Below are 22,761 nucleotides of genomic sequence, written 5' to 3'. Positions count from 1 at the left end.
TTCCTGCACTCTTTTTTTTTTCCCGTTGTATTCATGTAAGTATAATGTTGCATTTTTCTTTTGCCTTTTAGGAAAATGAGAAATGTAGATGCCTGCCTGTGCTTACTTAGTTTGGTATACTAGTGGTCTCGTTTAGACTCTATTATTTCCCCTTGCTGAGGTGAACATGTCAGGAAGGGAAAGGCTTGATGTCCCATTAAGGTGGATGGTGAGGAGCAAGTGACCGGTCTCACTTTTTCATTGCTGGAAACATTTTTTTGTGAACAGGTTCACAGAACAGCAGTACATCCATTATTGAGTGACAGCTGGATTTCGGCAGCAACAAAACCTGTTTCTAAGACAAGATACAAAAAAGGTTAAGAGGGTGGAAAAAAGACCTTATTTTTTTTCTGATGAGCACTCTGTCCATAAGGTTGCAGAGCTCCTTTGTGAATGCATACTGTCTCACCCGGACATGACAGAACTTGGCTTAAATCACTTTAGGCAGAGAATGGGGCAGCAGTAGCATTTCTTATGACATCTGGTCTTCCTGGTGTGTATTGTACATCTGTATGTGGGTATGTATCTATATGTCTCTATGTCTCCATGTCTCCATGTTTCTATCTATCTGTCTATCTATCTATTAACTTATCTTGCTCACCCATGTAAATGCTCATGGCATAGAGACAGGGAAACATCTTCCTTCCTGGACTCTGGTGCTGGTTTGTCTATTGCTGTCAAAACCAGGCTGTTCAGGACATGCCCAGAATTAGACCATTCAGATATACAGGGAGCTTCAAGATGAAAAAGGGACGAAGGCAGCTGTGTGATTATGCAGCAGCTGCAAAGTTTTGTATTGCTGATCAAGCTTTTGATGCCATTTGCTAATGATTCCCCACCCTAAAAGGCCTGACTGCTCCCAGGTATCAGTTCCCTGAGCTGTTACACTTTATAGAATTCCATCTGTCTCATCTAGGTAGATATATTTCTGAGCTAACATGCCTACATTCTATTTTGGATTAGCTATAGGTATTTCACTGGGAAAAAAAAATAATCTGGATTCACTTTATTAAATCATCTCAGAAGGAAATTAAGAGCAATACCATACATACATTTCAGAAGAACATACTGGATTACAATTTCAGGAGGTATAAAATGGTCCTACTTAGCTTTAACAGAATTAATCCAGCTACCAACAATTATGAATAATGACAGCTTGTAACATTAAAAATAGGATAGGTTTTCATTTAATTAAAAATGACAAAGAATGCTAATGACCATATTTGGATTGATTTTTCAGCCATTGATTACATATTTTTCTAAAAATTCACACTTCTCAGTTTGATCATGGATTTACTCCAATATCAATGCTATTGATGTGCCAGCATTCAATCTATTTAAGTAAAAGTGCATAATCATTCTAAAAAGGGAAAACTGTTGTGGCTATTAACATAACTGCTCTAAAAAAATACATTTGTTTTTGATGGTGTTGTAAATTTGAGAAATGAAAATGCCCACATTTTAAAACTTGATTGTGTAAACAAGGCCTACAGCACTTTATGGTGTATAGATCAAGCTGAAATTTGCAAAGAACTGCAGATTCCCTGACATAAAGTAATGAGAAGGCTGCTGTTCTGCAGCTAGCAGTAGCCAAAACTTCACACAGTTTTCATAGCTGACTGCCCCTTCAGGCAATACTTTTTCAAAATGTACAGAAGTGCCATTTCAGCTTTACTTTATGGGGTGATGGTGATGTCCAGTGCATAATCAAATTAGCTTAACTGGAAATATTATCCCAATGGATATGACCTAGGCTTTGGCTCCTATTTAAAGGTGATATCCTGGATTTGAATCAGGTTTCAACTGCTAGTTGAACTCAGCACTTGTGTAATTGTTGCCTAATTGCATATTTTTAAGTTGAAGTAGATATTTACAGTGGTCTACATCCTCTCATGCTCTTCCTATCAGCTTTAGAAATTGCCCAGCCAACAAACTATGAAAAAACACTACAGAATAACCCAGAGAGAGGTAGTCCTAAAATCTTTCTAGTCACACTTGCTAACTGTGGCCTTCTGCAGATACTTTAGACATATTCACGTAGAAGACACCACCTAGTCAGTAAGAGAAAACAGCAGTAGGAAGGCTCCAATAATGATTTCTTGTAACTTCTTCATAATTGCTTGATGTGACATCTCTGGGACCCCAAGGAGTGTTCCCTTGAACTTCCTAAATATGAAAATAGGGTGAGAAAAAAGAGAGAAGGGACCCATCTTTAAACACTGCGGTTTAACAGGCAGAATTTGTACTCTTCAAGCAGCTGAGAGATCTCAAAGGGAGGACCTTGAGTAAGCGTGGTATCCAGGATGACTTAAGGTAAAGGGAACTTCTTCATTTTTAATGTGGGTAATACAGCAAAGACTGACATGTCAAATTTACCCTGTTTTCATTTACGACTATATATTCCTGTAATGAGTAGCAAGCTGAAAAAAATTGCTCCAAAAACTAAGTAAAGCTGATGCAGAAGATTATCTATAAGATAATAACACAGCTAAGGGTTAGATTGAAAATATTGATGAAGCAGAGGATCCGATGTATGACTAAAATTTGAAAATGAACATCTTAAAAGGCCTGAGCATTTTATGTCAAGGCCATTTTATCTATTACAGACACACAAGCAATACGTAATCATATCTCCTCAAGAGCTTGCAGGCTAAAAATCCAAGTATGGGGTTCTGGTGGCCACGTGCAACTATCCCCAGATCTCACTGAGACACAACACTCCCTACGTGCTCATCTACTTGCCCGTGAAGAGAGAAACCACTGCAGGCTGTGGTGTCTTGCTGGATTTCTTAAGTGGTCAGAAACAAAAATCCCAGTAAGACTTCCCACCTACAGTAGGAATTCCATTCCTTTTGTAGTCCATCTAAAGATGGGCTTTAGTTCCTAATTTCTTGCACCAAAACTGAGGAGATTTGAACACAGATGACACAAACACTGATATAGGCTGTGGCAAATGTGCAAAACTGGTGATCTGAGCACACTCTCTACAAACAGCATACAGGTGCTGGAAATGTAGGTACTTGGAACTATAAAATGAGACTTTACCAAAACTTAATCCAGTTAGGATTCTGCCTGGGATATGCTATGTAATGCCCCAGATCTCAAAGAGCAAAAAAGAAAATGAAGCAAAAGATGAGAAAGCACTGATGAAGTACATAGAAGATTTTTATAGAGAAAGGAGAGAATGTCAGTGTTTAATAAAAGCTTGAAGTAAATTAGTGGTCAATGATCAATGAGATTAAAAGCATTTTTGAGCATTAAAAGCAACAAAATTAACCTGAAGGCAGGCATAGATTCATCAAAAAGAGTGAGATAATAAGCAGTTATGCATTAACATCCAACAGCTGTTTTGAGTCTATATTTGGAAATAGCAAGCATCAGTGCCTTGTGACATTGGGATAAAATTAAGAAAAAATTACTATCTGTTTTAAAGATGGACGTGAGAGAGCACCTGCTAAAATTAAGCATTTTCAAATCAGCAGACTTGGAAACTAGCAATCCAAGAGAATGAGCTACATAAGGAGTTTTCTCATATTGGTTTATAATAAATCTTCAAGATCAGGAAAAATTCCAAAGAAGTGAAAGAATGTCAATGCAAGTCAAATAGTTGTCATTAAAAAGCTGGACCCAATGACCCATAAAATAGCCTGTGACCGATTCCCAGTAAAATAATGGGATCGTTAATTTGGAATTATCATCAACAAAAACCTGGAGCCTGAAAATATAATAATACTTATCAGTGTCTCCTCATGGAAATCATACCTTGTTAAGTGTTTTTGTTATGCTTTTTTTTTTTTAGAATTATAGCTCTGAGTGATAAAAGTAATTTTATTGCTGTAAAGTATTCTCTAAGGTATTTAACATATTAGCATGTAAAGTCACCACACTTGCACTATATAAAAGAGATATTCAAAACCTGGTGCTGAATATGGAGATGTTCTTCCAAAAAGCAGTTCATTGTCACTGTGTTCATAAGAGGTCTGACCTGGAGACCATTGTAGTTAAACATCGACAGCCATCAAATAAAATCACTTCTTTACACTCTCAGTTCAATATTGTGATTTAAAAAAAACCCCACAAAACTAATATGATTCTTTACCATATATTAAGGGAAATGTTAGCTAAAAGTCAGGAGGCATTCTTGACTATGCTTTTTTATGGTGAGACTAGTATAAGAATTCCTAGTCCAGAGGAAGGAGAATGCGTAAACATTTGAGGGACTTTAGCAGAGAGACACAAAATTGATCCAAGGACCTAAAGAAATCCTGATGATGGAAATTTTAAGAAACTGAGTCTATTCATCTCATCAGTGAGAAACCTGAGAAGTGGGTTTGATCAATGCGTAGGTTTAAAGAAATGTAAAAGGAGATGTAAAGAGACATGTGACAGTTGTAGTCTTGTTGATCTTGAAGATGAAAACTAATGAGCTTATCCAGTCAGAACATAAAGTTAGGAGGTTCAGCTTAGTAGTTTTCCTTCTAATAATAACAATTAAACACCTGATAGACTATGAAGAAAGTGGTTTATGCGCTATTGTTGCTAAACTTTGTAACAAAGTTAAATTTCTTTTGCAAAGGCAAATCTCAGAAGACTCTACTTTCTGTGAAATCAGGAGCTCAGAGGCGGCAGTCACAGTGGTCTCCTATATTTTATGAATCTAGAAAAGCTCAATTAAGGCTGAGTGTACCAGGTCTTAGACACACATCTAAGTGTTTTCATCATGTGGAACCGCTGTCAGAAATCAAAATCTTTTTGCCAGCTGAGCCCTCCTGCTAGAGATGGCTTCAGTGACACTGAGCATTGTCATATTATTACGCATCAAGCTCCATTGCTATTCTGGAGACTCAAGGACGACTGAAGGAAGTGGTGTGATGACCAGTATCTGCTTCATTTCTTTGTTACTGTGTATTTGATGTTTTGTATTCTTTAAAAAGGATGTGCTGGGCAGCAGAGGTGGTGCTCATTGTCTTGTCCCAGGTGCTGTGCTTTGGGTGACGAGAGGTTTTCTGACTGGTAAGGGGAGATTGCACTTTACCTGAGGGCAGCTGAAAATGCAGAGCTCTAAGAAGCTTTGGGAGTGCTGGGTAAGTCTGAGATGTCCAGGAAATCAGTAGCCTTGAAGGCTGCCTAGAAATGCAAACAAGAGGCATAAAGATAGGCCTGAGGAGTGACAGAAAGATGTTTTTTCTAAGAGCCTAGAAGTGATAGTGCAGAGTTTACTGCAACCCTGGGAGCCATTGAAAGGTTGCTGGCTACAGAGCAAGGCTGGAAGAAAGCACTACCCTTTTCCACTGAGCCCTTCCTACTGTGCTGGATTAGAAGGAATTAATTTACAATGCTCTATTACTTCCATTTTTCTCACTCTGAATGTTCTTTATTTTAAAAAGAAAATCTTGTTTATGCTTTAATAAAATCTGGCTCTTGAGGATCAGTAGGTTTTTGGTGTACTCCCTTCAAACAAAAAGCATGGGCAGGGCTGTTCCACGTCTCTGGAGGCTGCAGACCTTGTCACAAGAAAATCTCACGCAACAGACACAGTCCAAATGCTCTGGAGTCTGTGCGCAAGACTGTGCTCTGGACTAATCTGTTTTTCTAGATGTCTGCCACATGGGAAAGCATCAATCCCTACTCAGAAATTTCTGTTGACATCAACCACAAAAGGCTTGGGAGGAAAGGATGGAGGGGAAGAATTGCAAATATTGTCTCCTTAGTACAGGGCAGGACATCGCCACTATGAGATGACTACCCCTGCAGATATCCCTCAAAGGATCTGGTAATATTTTTCCAAATGTTGCAGCCATTTCTTTTCTCTGCTTAGACCAGATTTGGCCCTGCACAGTTCTGTGTTTACTGAAACTGCATTTTACATGAATTTTTTAAAACGACTGTATAGAAACTCTGGAATTACCGTAAAACCCGTCCAACAATTCAATGTAAGCAATGTCTTCTCCTTAGGGCTTACTCCTCTATTGTGATATCATTGAATCAACATTTGTAAAACAACAGCTACCAAGCAGAAAAATTGATGCCATGGATAATTTTCAGAAGTGTTTTGCAATTTTAAAATTATATCAGCCAAGAGTAGACAGCATCAGTTACACCACGTCAAAAAACTTTGATACGGCACAAGTCAAAGACTGGAAGGCAATCCGTGTTGATCTGGTCATAACCCCCTTTGAGCAATATGCATATGCTCTGTTGGGCTGGACAGGCTCCAGGGTAAGTAACCACAATTTTCTTAGCATCGCTGACCTATTTTTACTGTTGCAGGACCAGTCAGAGTTCATGGATTTTTAAAAAACATTCCTTCTCACCACACGTCACATTTCATGCTGCGTCAACCCGTGATGATAAGTTGAAGCAGATGAACTCATCACTGACATTTATGGATGTCTCTCTAGAGGAGTTAACATCTGTTTTCCTCGAAGCTTAGGTTCATGGGCTGAAAAGTTGTATTTTCAGTCAGTTGAGTTGTCTTTTTACATCATAGCAGTGTTAACAAGCAATTTAAAAGGCTACTGAGTAGAGAGATGATTTGGAAAGTGTCACAGAATTTTACAGGAAATTAAACATTTGAGGAAGAGATGTTCTGAATTGGAAATTAATTTGCGTTGTAGGAAATTGAAAACAATTTGACATCTTTCTTTTTGGATTAGATAAAATGTTTTCGTTTGGTTGTATTTTAATTGAGTGTTTTAAATTGTAAAAAATGGAAAATTTTAAAATTTACACATTGAACTAGAATAAAATATGTTATGATTGGTATTTTAATCAGTTAAGAAAATTTGAAATGATAGCTACTTTAACAATAGACACTGTAGTAAGTGGATATAGCATAAAATAGTACAATATTTTAAAAATTAAAAATTATATCTAAATGCAAACTCATAACTCAAATGATTAATCTCCTTCTAGACAGAATTATTTTTTAATCTGTTCTACATGCTTGCCTTCTGATGTTCATTTTCTTAGGGATTGATTACATGGTATAATGGAGAGCTCCTGAGCCTGCTCTGAATGATCTTTTTGATGTGCTAGAAGCAGTACAGGAGCATTGCCACTCTGTTCTATCAGGTTAATTGAAAGCAGGATGTTTTAGACCAGGCAAAATGCTGCAATTGATGTATTCTCCTGCTGAGCTGATGAGTTACTTCAGTCACTTTTCTGTTTTGAGATAATAAAATGTATTTATTTGGACCTTGGATTAAGTCCTGCAGACTTCAGCATCCTGAAAGTGTTTTGCTACTTAAAAGCCCATCTCTCAACTCTGTAGGTGGGTGTCTACAATAAAAATGCACTTTGTGAGGCCCTTTGGTCGAGTAGGTAACGACTCCGTCATTCTCTGCCTTGCTCAGTTCCTACTCCCTGTTGAGATAATTCACCTACAGACTGTGTGAGTCCATCGTAGGCTGTATATAAGCTTGCTTTCTTGTACAGTACCCAACTATTCTCAGACTAACCAACTGAAATGATGGACCGTTGCCTATTAAAACATTGTCCTTTCAGATGATCCATTTTTTCAGCCTACTCTCTTTTAATAGAAGTAAGTTTTACATGTTTGTTTATTATTTGGTTTGGTGTTGGAGCTCTTATACAAAGGATAACAATTTTCATTTGTCAGAATTGCTCATATTTGCTGTATCTTTTACAGCAATTTGGACGTGATTTGAGGAGGTATGCTACTCATGAAAGGAAGATGATATTGGATAACCATGCCTTATATGACAGGAGAAAGGTATTGTTTATTCTCAGAAGTAAAGCTATCATGGCTTTATTTCTGAGTATGCACTTTCAGTTTATTTTTTATATTCAAGTATATAGACTATTCTAGCTTGATTCTCTATCTATTATGTGGTAAAACAGTCCCCCCTTCACAAGACTTAGTTTCACTGACAGAGCCTGATTAAATCTGAACAAGTAAATCCAGAAATCTTTTTTGGCATTGCTGAGGTAATTTCTGAAATTTAACAAGAAACGTACAGTAGACAATGGTGTTAGGAAGGAATTGTGCAGCCTTCACAACACTGAGAATAACTCTTCTGCGGGTATTTGAAAAAAATATTTTACTGTCCCATTTCAGAATGAAAGGTCATTTCTGTGTCACAGGCACAATTTCAACATGGATTGTGCTGACATTTCAAAGGAAGAAAGGATATTGAGTGGTACAGGCTCAGCTAGAAGGTCTGAGGAAGTTTGTGTGGATTATGACACTAAGTGGAGATCAGGGATCATCCTGCTTTTAAAACCCTGCATTTAGAAGTCTATGTGGAGTTCTGTTTAGTCAGGCTTGCTAGTCTTGGCAGTAACCGGTAGTATTTCTGGTCTAAATGTTCTTGGCTGCAGTTATACAGATCTCTGCATTTATCTGGCTTAATGTCTGTATTTGTATTAGGCCATTTTAATAGTAAGCAAAAATCAATATTGAAAATGTTTATTGATGTCGTTATAGGGGAAGGCAAAAGTATCATGTCAAGATTTTACATTAATCTCTCCTATATATTCCTTGTAGAACGGAGATCGCTTTTAGCATCTCTCCTTACACGCAGCATCATCTCATTGTTTGTGAGACGCAGCAGTGATTTAAGCCCTCACTCTATTTGAGCTGTCTCTGTAAGTGCTTCTTAGGCTCAGATGCTATAGCATCCTCAGGTCACATACAAACCTGGGGAAATGATCAGGCTAATGATGCATTTAGTCAAATATCCTGTCTCCAACAATTGTCAATATTAGATACTTCAGAAGAAAATATAAAGTTGCATAATAGATAAATATGCTATCAAATGTCTAAGGGGGAAGTTTCTTCACAAACTCAGGGATGATGTCAATATTCAAAATATAAACTCTTTGCCTCAACATAATATAGAAAATGTTATTATATGCAAGTTAATATGTGCTCTGCTAAATAGCTTTTTGGGTGTAACAGATAACTGCACTAGGGAAATACAAAGAATTTAAGAAATGACAGTGTTATTTTTTGTGTGCAGCAAAATTTGCCTGCCTGGTGTACAAGTACATATCATTAAATCTGTTTGTTTTACCCAGAATTCTGATGCATTCAGTGATGCAAAATAGACACTGTTCATTCATGAACATCATCAATCAGTATTATTTTTTCTTTATTGTATTTAGGCTTTATATCTGACATACCATCCAGATCCTTCTGGAAAGAAAATTTGAGTTTCCATGTGAATCTCGCTGGACTAGCCAGGATGTTTCACAGATAAATAATGAGTTTTTCTTCACAATGCCCTCTGGGAAGAAAGATGCTCTTGTCTTCCCAAATTTTCAAGTAACTGAGGCAGAGAAAGATTTAAGGCCCTAAAAATCCATTGCAGTTTGGCCTGAATTTTCTCCTGTTGAGTATCTGCCTCAGGACTTTGAAAAATATGTAGAATTTTGTATGTCCATGCTGTGTTTCCCAAAGCCATCAGCTGTAGCTGTAACTGAATTTCCAGACCTCCTACACATCAACTTACATTTCCTCACTGCATTGCCTGAAAACAAAGAAAAAATATTATTGGGAGAACTGAGAAGAAAAATTTAGGGTTTTTTTCCTTATTGCTTATTATGTTGCAGGAATTCTTTGACAAGGGCAAGGAAAAAAAATCCAAGCCTTCAGGGCAAATTTCAACTGTCTTGACCATTAAGTCCTTAATCTAGGACTTCCATATATCAAATGAATGGCATGAATGGATTAAATGTCCCTTTCTGCTGGGTACTCTGCTTTCAAGTGTTTCCTCCCCCAATAATATCTAAGTCTCCCTTTTCTCATTTAATCCCAGACACAGCCAGTTTACTTCCAAATTTATTTTCTGCTGCAAAACACAGCCGTACTACACATTTCAAAACAAGAAGTCATGACAGTCTGTTGACACAGTGGAATACTGTTCTTGTCTCTGCTGCATTCTCAGAAGTAGCCAAATTACATTAGCTGAAATTTTCCACAAAGAAAGAAAATTCTAAGGCAGATATGCAATATGGAAAGTTTCAGACCAGGCAGCACCGAAGCTATAATCTACTTAAAACAGGGCCTTTTATCAAGTAGCGCCATTCTAACAAGAAGCAGGGAGACACCCCCTGCCCCGCTTCTACGTATTCTACTATTTATAATGTAATGTGTTAAATTAAAATAATTTTTTTTCTTATTTTTAGCTTTTCAATTTTGTACCAAGTTATTCCCATGAAGGACATTTTGAACAAAAAGCCTTCCATACTGCCACACAGTGTGTAATAAAGTCAAGAACGTGCATCATTACAGGTGTCTGTAACTGTGAAAGTTGAGATGATGACCCATAGTGGCAGAGAAGTCTGCAGTAAATTGTGCGGCTGCCAAGGTTGATCAATTTTTTATGGTCATCAGGTTGCTCAGCTTAAAATCGGTGATGAAAATAATTAGTAAACTTTAGTGCTGTATCAGGGAACATATACCCAAATAGTGAAATGTTTAGGGTTTTTTTCCTTAATTTAATTATGAAGACTAGAGAATCTTCTTTACTGTAATTCTACTGCTTTTATTTAAAAAACATTTGACTGGGGGGAAACACTAAAAATATGGCTGTTTTATCTGTACCTTCTCTTAAATTTAGATTTGAACATGAACGTAGGAATTTCATAAGAACATTTTTCTTTGTGGTAGGAAATCTTCCTTTCTCAAAGGAAAGCTTTCTTAAAGATAAAAACAATGAGGAAGCAGATATCCTTGTGCAAGTTGCTCAAGATCCCTCACCACAACCTTAATTAAGGTTAATTAGGCGCCATACGTAAAAGCTGACTCATATCTTTTCCATATTTCTCTCCTTGTTTGCTGAAGAGCTGTTACCTGATGTCACCGGCTCTGTCCAGGAGGACAGACTTTCCCACACAAGACTGTCACAGTCCCTGGGGTATAACTCAGTGGCTGGGCCAACTCCTTTCTGAGTCATTCTTCTCTTATAACTCCATGTGTGTACACAGCAAAAGGGATAGAAAGGTGAGGGAGAGTCAAACTAATTCTTGATCCTGATGAAGACCTAATCCTTTCTTTGAAAACTCTTGCCTTTGGCAAGCGGTGCAAGACACTTTGCAAGCTGGTATAAGAAGTTAATTAACACACTATAACAAATATACTTTGATTTATTTTTTTTTTTTTATGGAAAATAACAGTGCCTGTAAGAGTGTGTCTTTCACTGTAAGACAACAGTTTCCTGGTTTGCTCTACATTCCAATATATAATTTGATATACTTTATTCTTCTATATTAATATTTTTCAGCCCTTTGGTGCCGGTGCTTCCACTGTGGCCCACTGCCTGAAATGTAATGTGTGTCAGAGAATCCCAGATTCCAGCATTCAAGGGGAGAGTCCTTGTTACTTTAATGTATTTCCAAAGGGATTCTGACAGGAATAGGGAGCATTAACACAGCAGTTAGGAATCAATTACATAGCTTTGCAGAGGGGAACAAAAGGAACAGATATTTCCCCCAGGGACTCGTTACAAAGTTACACTGTGAAATTATTCCTCAGCCTTGATTTTTTTTTTTTTTCTAGTATGAAAGTTCTTCATATATTTGTGGGTTTTGGAAGACAATATGCAGCTATCAAACTAATGACTTTGTCAGTTCTGTAATAAGAGTGGCATTTTGTAGATCTTCCTTTGGCAGGAAAATTGTAACAACAAAAATTAAAAATTTACTACCAGTTATCTGTCAGCCTCTTTTTCATACTAAGATCAGTGGATGTCCAGTTCTGTGCCTCTTTAGAACTGTGTCCAAAAGCTATGGAAATCAGCACTTGTATATACCAAGTTGAAGTATGACATTTCTGTGAATTACATCAGCTGGAGATCAAACCTTACAACGATTCCCACACTTATTGAATGAAGAGGTTTGTTGTTCAGCCATCAGAAAGACAGACAAATTTTATATTCCCCAAGTCTTATGATATTATTATTGTTGTTGCACTGGTTACAAATGGCATAACACATTTATGAACCAGGCCAATAAAATTCTCACTGTAAAACCTTCCCGATTCATGAATGAACAATATGCTCTCTAAGGAAAGTAGAACTGCTTTTGCAAAAACTATTTTTTATTTTCTGTGTGAATCATAAGTCAGGTCAGCTGAACAATAAGCTCTTCCTTAGAAAAATTAAGGTCTTTAAGCTGGAAACCATGGGATCACTGGTTGTTTTTATACCCCTCTGTGTTGGATTGAGAGTCATTTAACCCTTAACCAACTATAAAGAATTTTTGGTTACAACATGCATTGTGTCTGGACTTAATCAGTAGCTAATAAGAGTGTAAGCAGTGACCCCTGTTATGTATTTATGTAACATGGTCATCAGTTCACTGTCTGAACTGCAGTTTTTAGTCTGCATGTATATATACAGCTTGCCACACGCTGAGATTTGAAGGGCATTTTCTTTGCCACAATTAGAAGATTGAGGTACTAGGGCAGTCATTAGCAAGTTTTGACAACATCCTGACAGCTTTTTAACTGGATGAAATGGAGAGAGATCTAGTGGCTCTGACTAAATGAGATACAGCTCTAAACCCTGTTTTCTTTTTAAACACCTGTCTTTAAGGTGAATAACTATCATTGCAGGAGAATGCAATAAATGGGTGATTTACTTTCACTTTAATGTTTTATTATTTTTAAAGTGATTTTTGAAGTGGCAAACCACAGGCTTTCTATTCCTAAAGGAGTAGCTGTCCTTGAAATATGAGTGCTTCTCGCCTTTTACAGTGTCAGCAACCTGGAATAAGATTCAGGAACCACAAAGGTTGTTGGTTGCTCCTTTACCAAACTCTGGTGCTGTTAGCTATAGTAGAGTATCCTTGTTGTGCAGAAGGGCGCTGTGGAGAGTGTCTGAAACTGGACTCTCTGATATTGGATTTTTGCACTCTTCGCCAAGAGGCTTGGTAAGACTTAATGTGGAATGACTGTTCTCCCATGAAATGGCTCTCAGACTCAAGTGTGTGCTTTTCTTCAGTAAGAATATTACTTAAAGAAAAACTTCCTTGTTCTCCAGAATATGAAATGCTACAGTCCAGTCAGCTTAGAAACTTAGCATCATCTTTAACTTTGAAGTTTGCTCCACCATAAATACGACGTCATCTTATCTGCCGGTACTCTTCATGCCTTTACTTTGTCTCTATGATTAATCTCATCCAAGCCTCTATTTCTTCTTAATTTGCCATCATTTCATTCAGTTTTGTAGACTCCAAAAGTTTTGTAGACTCCAGTGTTGCTGCCTCCTTTCTCCCGGGTACTGTTAACACCACTTCAAAATCCAGAGAATGACTGTTAAAAGGGTTGCTACAACTAAGTGGTGTAAAATATCAGTTTGAGAAGCTACTTTCCTTACCCCAGTATCAAAAAGATCCAATAGGCCCTTGGGAGTTACCTAGAGAGCTCTTGTAACTCCAAAAGGCATAAACTATGTCTTTCTGCTCAAATTAAAATTAACCAGTTTTAAATATATCTTAGATTCCTGACTATAACCACTAAAATTAAAATCAATTTCCAAAATTTTCATCATCAAGAAAAGCTGTGTTTTTAATTTAAGCTGATTTTGTTTTAACATCTGTTATTCTGACATTTGCTGTTAGCCACTCTTTGACATTGCTGCAAAACCTTTTGTTGCTTGTTACTCTTAAAATTCCATGGGAACATCAATATGTTGGATTCCTTTCTTTTTGCCTTTCCTGTTTCTGTCTCCGTGGATGTTATCTGAGGTTGCAGCTTGCAGTTCATAAATAGCAGACTGTTGTGATCCTGTTCTTCCTCATGGCTCATCCATTTGAAAATCCAACTCAGATACCCAATCTTTGTTATAAACAGATGGAGATTTGCTGCAGTCTGGCTGGCTGAAGTTCTCTCTGCTCCCTCTGTTTCTCTATGTGTAGTCACTGGATATAAAAGGTCCTTCTTCAGCTTCCAAAAAACCTGACATATGTGGTTATTAAGACACTATGCCTGTCACTGATATCTGAAGTGTTTACATTGATGATTGTGAAGACAGACGTCCCAAAAACTTCCATTCCTGTTGAGGCAATGAAGCCTAGATAACTGTTAGCATTTAAAGGAAAGGTTGAATGAGTGGGCTGAAAATAATGTGATGTTTTACCAGTTTCATTTTTCAGGGTTGTGCACTGCCCAGGCTCTGAACTTAGAAATGTCTTAGGTGCACAGCCAAATTAGTCTGAAATTTGTGTGAAATTTTGCACATAGTGCTGGTATTTTGGCTCAACAGAGAAAACAATCAAGAACAGCTGTTAACATGTGTGGGAGGCATTTGTGGGCAGACTAGAAATAACATCTGGAGATGACCTACTCTGTTTGTGCCTTTTCTTACTCTGCAGTAGGTCTGTTCTTGCCTAGTACATATGTCTTTTCCTGGATCACTTTGTAACAGGGCATCATGTCAGGCTGGTAGACTGACATGGTTACAGTCAGCCAAAGGATCATGTACCTGTTCAGACATGTGACATCAGAGGGCATATTCAAACAATTTATAGGTTTTCATCTTCTATGAATGTTTTCTGATTCCTCTTTTAATCCTGTTTTGCCTTGTGAAAAGCAACACAAGAAGGAATAAAGCATTTTGACATTTGGAATGAAGTGACAATTGTGTGAGCTGAAGAGATCACGTACATCATTGTAATATGACCTGAGGAAGGAGAATGGTCCAGAGGTTTGACTATTAGCTTGCAACTTGGGTCCCCCGTAGTCAAATTTTCTCTGTAGTTTTAAGCAAGTCATTTAACCTTTTTTGATCTCACTTCCCAACAGTAAAACTTAATTCCCACAATGCAAAGGTACAGTAAGGATGAGTAGTTAACCACTGTGGCAAAAAATAGTTCAGTTTAATGAAGTACTTTGATCACTCAGTGTTTTGCCTTTCCCTATAACTGGGAGAAAGAACAAATGTTTAATGAAGAATTTTGATCATTCAAAATTTGCTTGTTCTCTTAATCAGAGGGAAAGTCAAAATGTTGACACTTACTGCAAAGGGAAGTGCTTTTTGAATCTCAGCTTTGGAAACTATCCACAGATCAGACTGTTCCAAACCTCCAAAGCTCAGACAGCTCTTGGAGCTGCAAGCTCTGAGGCACTTGGCTTGGCTGGCTGATCCAGGCTTGTGGACACCCTGGGGATGCTGGCTCTGACGTTATTAAAATGATTTATTTGAACTCAGGCTCCCAGTAGCCTGTCAAGCAAGTTGTTGAGAAGATGGGCAAGCTGGCAGGAACTCAAACAGGCTTAGATTTTTAATAGTGCCTGGTAAACTAGATTCTATTGGAATTTTTTTTCAGGGCAATATTTTGATAATTGCATCATTTTTATGGAACACCCAGGTTTAAGTGAACAGGAAAACTCCAACGAAACAATATTCATTAATGTTTTGCTGAATAGATCTGCTCACAAGGCAATGGGGTATTGTGTTTGTGTGACTATACATGTGTTGAGCAGAAATACTGTTCCCTAGAACTGCCTTTTCTCTGGGAATCCCAGTTGCATTCATGTGCTTCTCAGCCAGCAGCATCCATATATCATGTTTCTCTGTATGCAAGGATGCCCCAAACTTAAGTCCAGAAGATGCTTCTGAAAGATCTACTGTGCTATGCAAAGCCCAGCCCTACCACTTACACCATGGATAAATCTGAGTTTTTAAAATGCAGGATTTATCATCCTTTTTAATGATTACTTCCTAACTAAAATCCCTTATCTGAATTAATTTAAAACCAGTACCATTACCAAATACTTCAGAACCCACATTGTCAGAAAATAAGCTGTGTACCATTACCAAATACTTCAGAACCCATATTGTCAGCTGGTTTTTGTTGGTTTTTATATTTTGGTAAGTATTTGGAAAGTATTCCTTGTAGCTACAGTAAATAATGAAGTTTAAAACTTCCCCACTGTACTTCACATAGTTTCAGCTGTGGTGGGATTCCCTATTGCTCTTTCTTTTCATTCAAAGTGTATTCACTGTTCTTGATGACATTGCTGTTCAGCAGTAACTCAGAGCCAAAGAGCCTGGGAGAAGTCTGCTATATTCAGCATCTGAGCTGTAATCATTTCCTGTTTCATAGAAGACTGCATAAAACAGGAACGACTTTCAACTGCTCCATGCCAGAAGTTCTGACTGATACATTTCCTCAAACTGTTATCCTTTGACTACATAAGTAAGCATGTGGGAGTTAGGCTGAATGAGAGATGGGATGGGCTAGATGTGTTAAGCTGCTGGAGGTAATTCTCTCTCTTCCTGTTTGGTGGTGGGAGATTTCTAGGGATGGCATATGGAACAGCTTCATGGCTGGATCATGGCCATGTAGAAGGTATCACTTTCCTGCACCTTTATCACACCACTACTGAGTGGAGATCCTCAAGCTGGTTGTGGGATCCAAGGGTTGGATTTGTCTCGTAGATTTAGATTTTTATCTTATATAAACCCATATATTGTCACAATAATATTCCAGAAAATCACTTTTAAGTCCAATTATTGCTTTATGCAGTTCAAGGCAGCAAAATGAAGTGATGTAAATAATTAGCATTGCTTTTTTGCTGGGGTTCCTAGGGTATAATAGATTAATTAAATTATTAGCATATGAATGTTCTTGCACTAACATTGTAGGTTGTCAGGTTTTTGTAAGAGGAGGGTCACAAGCTCAATGTTATTTTGAAGAGTCATTGGAGCATAAAGCAGTTATTAGTTTTATGGCCTATGAAAAATTAAGATGGGAAATAGCTGCCTTAATGTTTTCTATTGTTAAAGAAATATTGGAAGAAATATGACACTCTATGTAGAAGACTGTATATGATTGATGACAATTTTGCATTTAAAAATCATTGTGTGAATTTGAATGGCATTAATCGTTGTTTAGTTGTTGAATGGCAGGAGAGGCGGTTTATATAACTGCTCTGAATAGTAAATTCACAAGATGCTCTGAAAACTTCATATCAGGACTGACCTTTGCAAAGCATTATACAGTGTATGGTTACAATGAAAATAGTGAAACTCTACGCTCCCAACTTTTTTTAAAGAGAATATTTAGTTTTCCTTGGGAAATAAGTATAAGCATGAAAGGGGAATTTTATCATAGGATTTCTTCCACACTGTGAAGATCGCTATTGCACAGTCTTTAATCACTTGCCTGCAGAAAGCATTTCTATTTGGGAAAGTCCTGTACTGACTCTCCAGGCAGGGCTTGCCCTGTCTGTCTTTGCACATATCTGCAAAGCCAAATGAAGGTGTGATTACAGCCCAAGTAAATGACTATTATATGACTGTAATGCTTTGATGATCTGGCTAAAGCGTGTATGTAAGTTTGCTGGGTTCTGCTCCTACCCACCTTTTGCCCAGTAGTTGCTTCACAGACAACGACAGTGATGGAGCAAGTAGCCCGTCCAGTCATGCCTGGCAACATATTTGAGCTTCTGGCCTGCCCTATGATATTACATTTTTTAATCTGGGTGAGTCTAAATGTGTGTTGCTGGCCTGCCACTTAGCCAGTAACGTTTATTTTGAAATGTCTTACCTGACAGTGACCATTTTGGTTGAAAAAGTTATGTTTGTGTGGTGGCTTGGCTTAGAGGAGGGTAACAGCTCAGGGTGACAGAGCTAGACTGATTGCGGATGGCTGGGCTGTTACTTGCACTTCCAGAACTTTGTAAACTGGTCTCCTCATACAAAGCCAGCTTTGTTTTCCAAACATTGATTCTTTTCTGTCACTACCCAATACGTTATTTCTCAAAAGCATGTGTCACTGGGAAGAAGAGCTGGCTATGATTCTATACCCTCATTTTATTGCATAAAGATGTGTAATATTCACACATATTTAACTCTGTATTCAATATTTACAGTCCCCAAATCAGTTTTCTTGTGTCACCTGAGAACATTTAATCCACACTACCTTTCACTGAAAAAAAGATGCCTCAGAAGTTTATTTGCACAGTTAAAGAGACATTTTTTATGATTCTTTAAAAACTGGATGTTATAGTCTTTGGCAGATGCTGCTCTAAAACTATGAAGTTATAACAGTGAGACAGTCAGCCTTGAGAGCATCTTGATGAATTAAACATGCTGCAGCTGCACAGTTTGCTTTAGATGTCTGCAGTAATGACTGGATTAAAGCTAAAGTAAACATAAAGATGCAAAGTTTATAATATTGATTTCCAATGTGATCAGTTGTTCACACAATCATTACTGCAATTAAACACTGAGTCACTGTAAACAGATGCACATACTTTCCTTTATGTTGCAGCTCTCTCTCAGAGGAAAGTGGAAATTGCGTATGTGATTTGGGGGATTTGTCCTTTTTGCACCTGGTCTATTTTTTAAATTTAAGAATTAAAATAATCTACTTTTCTTACCTCTTGGTAAATTAAAAAATGATTATGCATTTTCTTCCAAAGTGTGCTTTTCCCCAGTGTTCTCTTAGCTGTTTAAATGTTTCACATACAGCATATGATAGTTCAGTTTTACAAAGTCTGCATATAGTTCGTGTATATGTTTACCTAAATTTAATCCCTTTGTAATAGCAAGCTGTGCATCTAACACGATGCACCTAATTGTTGTTCCTTTGCTCAGTGTGTTTTCTAAACAGCTCAGTGAAACTTGTGTTGCCAAGGAAAAGAGAGAGCTCTCAAAATGTGTAAGTAGGTGCAGATCCAAAATATTTTGACTATACTTTTTTATTCATTTTAATTTCTAAGGCAGTACAGAGCCAACCATTTTCAAAAGTTTTAATTAAATTATTCAATCAGTATGCTTGGGTAAGCTATTGAATGTAGGGCAGCTAACGTAGTCTCAGATTTTCTGTCAAATGCAGAGCAGCTGGACAAAGCGATGAGGAAAGGAAAGGGTGTATTTGATTAGCAGCTGCATTGTGGAAAAGAATCTGAGTTGGTTAAAGAGACTGAGCTGAAAAGGGGCAGGAAAAAAGAATGACTGGGGAGAAATACGAGAGGAAGTTTGATGGACTAAAAAATAAGTTAAATTAATCAGGCTAATGTTTTAAGCTGGCAACAAGAAAAGGGTAAACTTTCAATTGCCCCAGATAACGAGTAAACCGTGTTTATCTCACTTTGCGCTGGATACAGCATGAGTGGAGCCTGAAGTTACATAAAAAATCTGAGGTGAGAGATCCAGGCCACAACTTAATATAGGGAAGAAGGGAAGAGAGAGAGCTGGAACAGATAGAGATTTTAAAAGCTGAAGTTGCTAAGACTGATTGTTCCCACAGTGGCCTGCACTGAGATTGTTGTCAGTGCTGTCAGCAAATATTTGGTAGCCCTGTGGCACAGTATATTTCCTGCCTAGTGAAAGAAGCCTGGGGATGTTACAGGAATTGAAGGAAGTAGTATTTCTTTGAAGAAAAAGAAGTCTCTATGCGTATACACAGGAAAACTGAATTAAGGTTAAAATACAATCAACCACATTCTGGGATTTCTTAAATTGCAGGTCTTTGATTTTGCAATCTCAATAATGTTCTTTTGAAGAGGTTTGTTTATAATAACCCCATATGAATTACACTCAGCTGTATTTCATAAAATCCAGGATTCTGCATTGTTCTTGTTTCATTCATTCATATGAAGCTTTATAGAGAAAAATACAATACACCAACTTAACGGTATTTGACAAGCTAAAGCTACTGTAAATAGCATAGACTTAAAGCAAAACAGAAGTATAGCTAAAGGGGAAAAGGAAGTAATCCCTGTTAATCTTTTTAGTGACTTTGTGATAGCACACGGAACTACAGTGGGCAATAAGGTTTTGTTCTGTTTTTGTTTACAACAATGTGCTATTTAACATGTTAAAATTTTGGCCTGGGTTGTCAGATAGGAAGTTCCAAGTTTCCCTTCCCTTTGTGTGCCCAAAACTGAAAACATATTCTTGTTGTATGGGTAGTCATGTATTATGCTCTTTATTTATTGTGGAATGTTTTTAATTATTACAATTTTAATGGGAGATTGGATGCATAACTATGTAGTATTTTGCAACAAAGTAACCACACATCTGTCATTTTAAACAGAGAATATTTCCATTTTATGCACAGCACGGTCTTGTTCGCAAACTAAATTTTAGCAAATAAAAAAGTGCTTATTCAGTTGATTCAATAGACAATATTAATGGTTTTTAATACTTTAGTTTTCAAAGTGTCAGCTCTTCAGCACTGGTCTTTTTCTTTCTCCTTCCTCAAAGTTACTTGGAATAAGTACTTTGGATATAGAAAGACTGAAGACATTTTGTTACACCATGTTATGACATAGTTAATAGGTTAACTGCCTAGAATATCCTATCATTAGCCTGATTATTCTATTTCACACAGTGAATCTACTTTTTATTGTTCAGAAACCTAATATGGATAAACCTGTAACTAGAGTTAGAGAATAGTTGTAAAAGAAATATTCAAGTATGCTATTTCTGATTAAAAGCACAGGACATGTCCAGTGGTAAAATGAAATGAGAATTTATGATTCCAGCTGCTATTACTTTCAAAAATTATTCATGCCCAGAATTATTAGAATAAATTCTACTGCTCTATTTTGCATCAATACCATTACACATGATTTTGCCTGAGGGTATTGAGTCAATGGGTAATGCTTGTAATACTGCTTTTTCAATCATGGTTTGTTATAATGTCATTTCAAAGAGTAATTTTTTTCTCTCTGATTTATTTATCATCTTATTTGTCACTGGATTAGGAACAGATTAGTTTTTATTTTAAAGCAGGTAGAGTGATGTGAATATTACTACAAAAAATACCGGTTAAACATGAAAATTACATTTGGAGATAATATAATGTCAGAGGCACTGCAGGTTATTTGCTACTGAAAACCGTTATGACACCATCAAAAGGGAAATGCACAGTGTCTACACAGTGCTGTGGAATATTATTATTGAACTTGATGAAATACTTCACATCTCAGCACAACTAGTACTTCAGCATGTATGTTCTATAATTAACATGAAATTGTTTGTACTGTTAATAGTCTCATTCATAAACACAGCATAAATATTTAGCAAAATGCTTAATTACAAGCAAAGCAAAAATCACCAACACCCAGTCTTAAAACAAAACCAAGCAAGAAAAGATTAGGAAAAACAAGGAAGGGAAACATCTGAGAGTTGTTAGTTGTATTCTTTAGGAAAGTTCTAGAAGACAGATGCTCAGATAGTATAGAAATCCACAAAATGTAAAAAATGTGTGTTGACCATAATGAAGATAAATACTACTGAGACTCAAATGTACTAATGTGTCATTACTACATGGTTCCTTAGGGCTTGTAGTTTTTTCATCAAGCACTGTCTGATTCTGAGAACGTTGTCTCACTGACTAGTGGTGGAACAAGCTGCTGTCCCTCTCAGGCTGGATGGCAGTGTGGCTATCAGGACTGTGGAGAAGTTTCATTATTCCATGTTACTTTCTGTCAGCATTCATACTACACAAGATAATAATTGAATACAATTATTTGAAATCTCTTTTTTAATGACAGGATTGTATGCGTTTTTATCTGGAAATTGCTTTACTTAGTCTTCCCTCCTCACTCCACCTCCCCCTCCCCTATTGCCTCCTCTCCCTCTCCATAAAATCATTTAGCTCACTGTGAAAGTTACTGATTACAGTGATTCTTGTTAGCACTCCGTCTACCCTAATGAGCCAGCTAATGATTTCAGAGAAGTAGCCACCATTTTATGGATTGATGTTACATTGTATTGCCAAACTTTCATTGTAGATTGAAGGCACTCAACCTCATCTCGTTCGGTGTACTGCAGGAATTTATGGATCTTCTGTAACACTTTCTCCACAGTTGCTTTACACAATTCTGGGTCTGTTACTGGTGTAAAATTGCAAAGCTATTTGCCACACTGAAGCTCTGAGCAGATTTATGTTTTCCACCAAAGATGTACAACATTCATTCTTGTAAAGTTAACAGTAGCATAGAGAAGGAAGAGAAAATAGCTTGCTTCCTGATCAGTATTTGCAAAGTATGCCTTCATCTTGGTCATCACAAGTCAGTAAAGAGGGAGCGGAGCTGGTTGCAACAGGGAAGGTACGCTGTGTGGCAGAACATGACAGACCTGAATGACAGACCTGAATGACAGATGGAAATCCTGGTGCAGGGGCTGCACATATTTATCGATGGCCATAAATACATAGATTGTGGAGGTGCACATGCAGCTCTTGAAAGAAAATAGAATCACGTTCCCTGTGGGTAAACATTAATGTCACCAATTTCTGCTGCTGAAGACAATAATTTTTACATGTTTATTGCAGCACTGGGCTCCTGTTAGTTATTTTAGTAAAAATATCTATATACTCCCACTTGTATTCCTTTTGGTCATATAGCATATAAAATAAAATCACAGCCCGTGGTCTTGGTTAGGGTGATGCTCAATGACTCATATTCTACACGGTAAGGGTAGAAAATAGCAAGGAGCCAGATATTCAGGGAAGATTTTAAAGAAATATGCGTGAGGCTTTTACTCATATCTCTTGTATTATTATAAATCATACTGATCAAGTAATGTTGCTTGTCTTTAGGTTAGCTGGTTGAAATATAGACTCAAGCACATGGTAATAACATCAGCAAAATGCTTCTTTTCTTTGAAATTTGTTCCTTCCTATTGCTATGGAGAGTTATCTTGCAGTTTCTCATAGGCATCTTCAAACCTTGTGGCTCATACCTATTAGCTGGCCCAGTTAATGCACAAGCTCTGTCTGCAAACCACTCCA

General features: G+C 37.3%; 1 protein-coding gene across 1 annotated transcript in view; it reads left to right on the top strand.

The window, feature by feature from the left end:
- The window catches only part of DNTT (DNA nucleotidylexotransferase), a 92,124-nt gene that overhangs the window by 58,869 nt on the left and 10,494 nt on the right, over positions 1–22,761 (top strand). The window contains exons 9-10 of the mRNA XM_009888682.1: positions 5,995–6,258; positions 7,691–7,774. Coding sequence (XP_009886984.1) covers positions 5,995–6,258; positions 7,691–7,774 — 348 coding nt within the window. The remainder of the gene's footprint in view (positions 1–5,994; positions 6,259–7,690; positions 7,775–22,761) is intronic.

This window comes from Charadrius vociferus, unplaced genomic scaffold, assembly GCF_000708025.1.
Source record: "Charadrius vociferus isolate BGI_N301 unplaced genomic scaffold, ASM70802v2 scaffold436, whole genome shotgun sequence".
Taxonomy (NCBI): Eukaryota; Metazoa; Chordata; class Aves; order Charadriiformes; family Charadriidae; genus Charadrius; species Charadrius vociferus.
The sequence above is the reverse complement of the archived record's forward strand: the minus strand, read 5'-3'. Positions and strand labels throughout refer to the sequence as shown.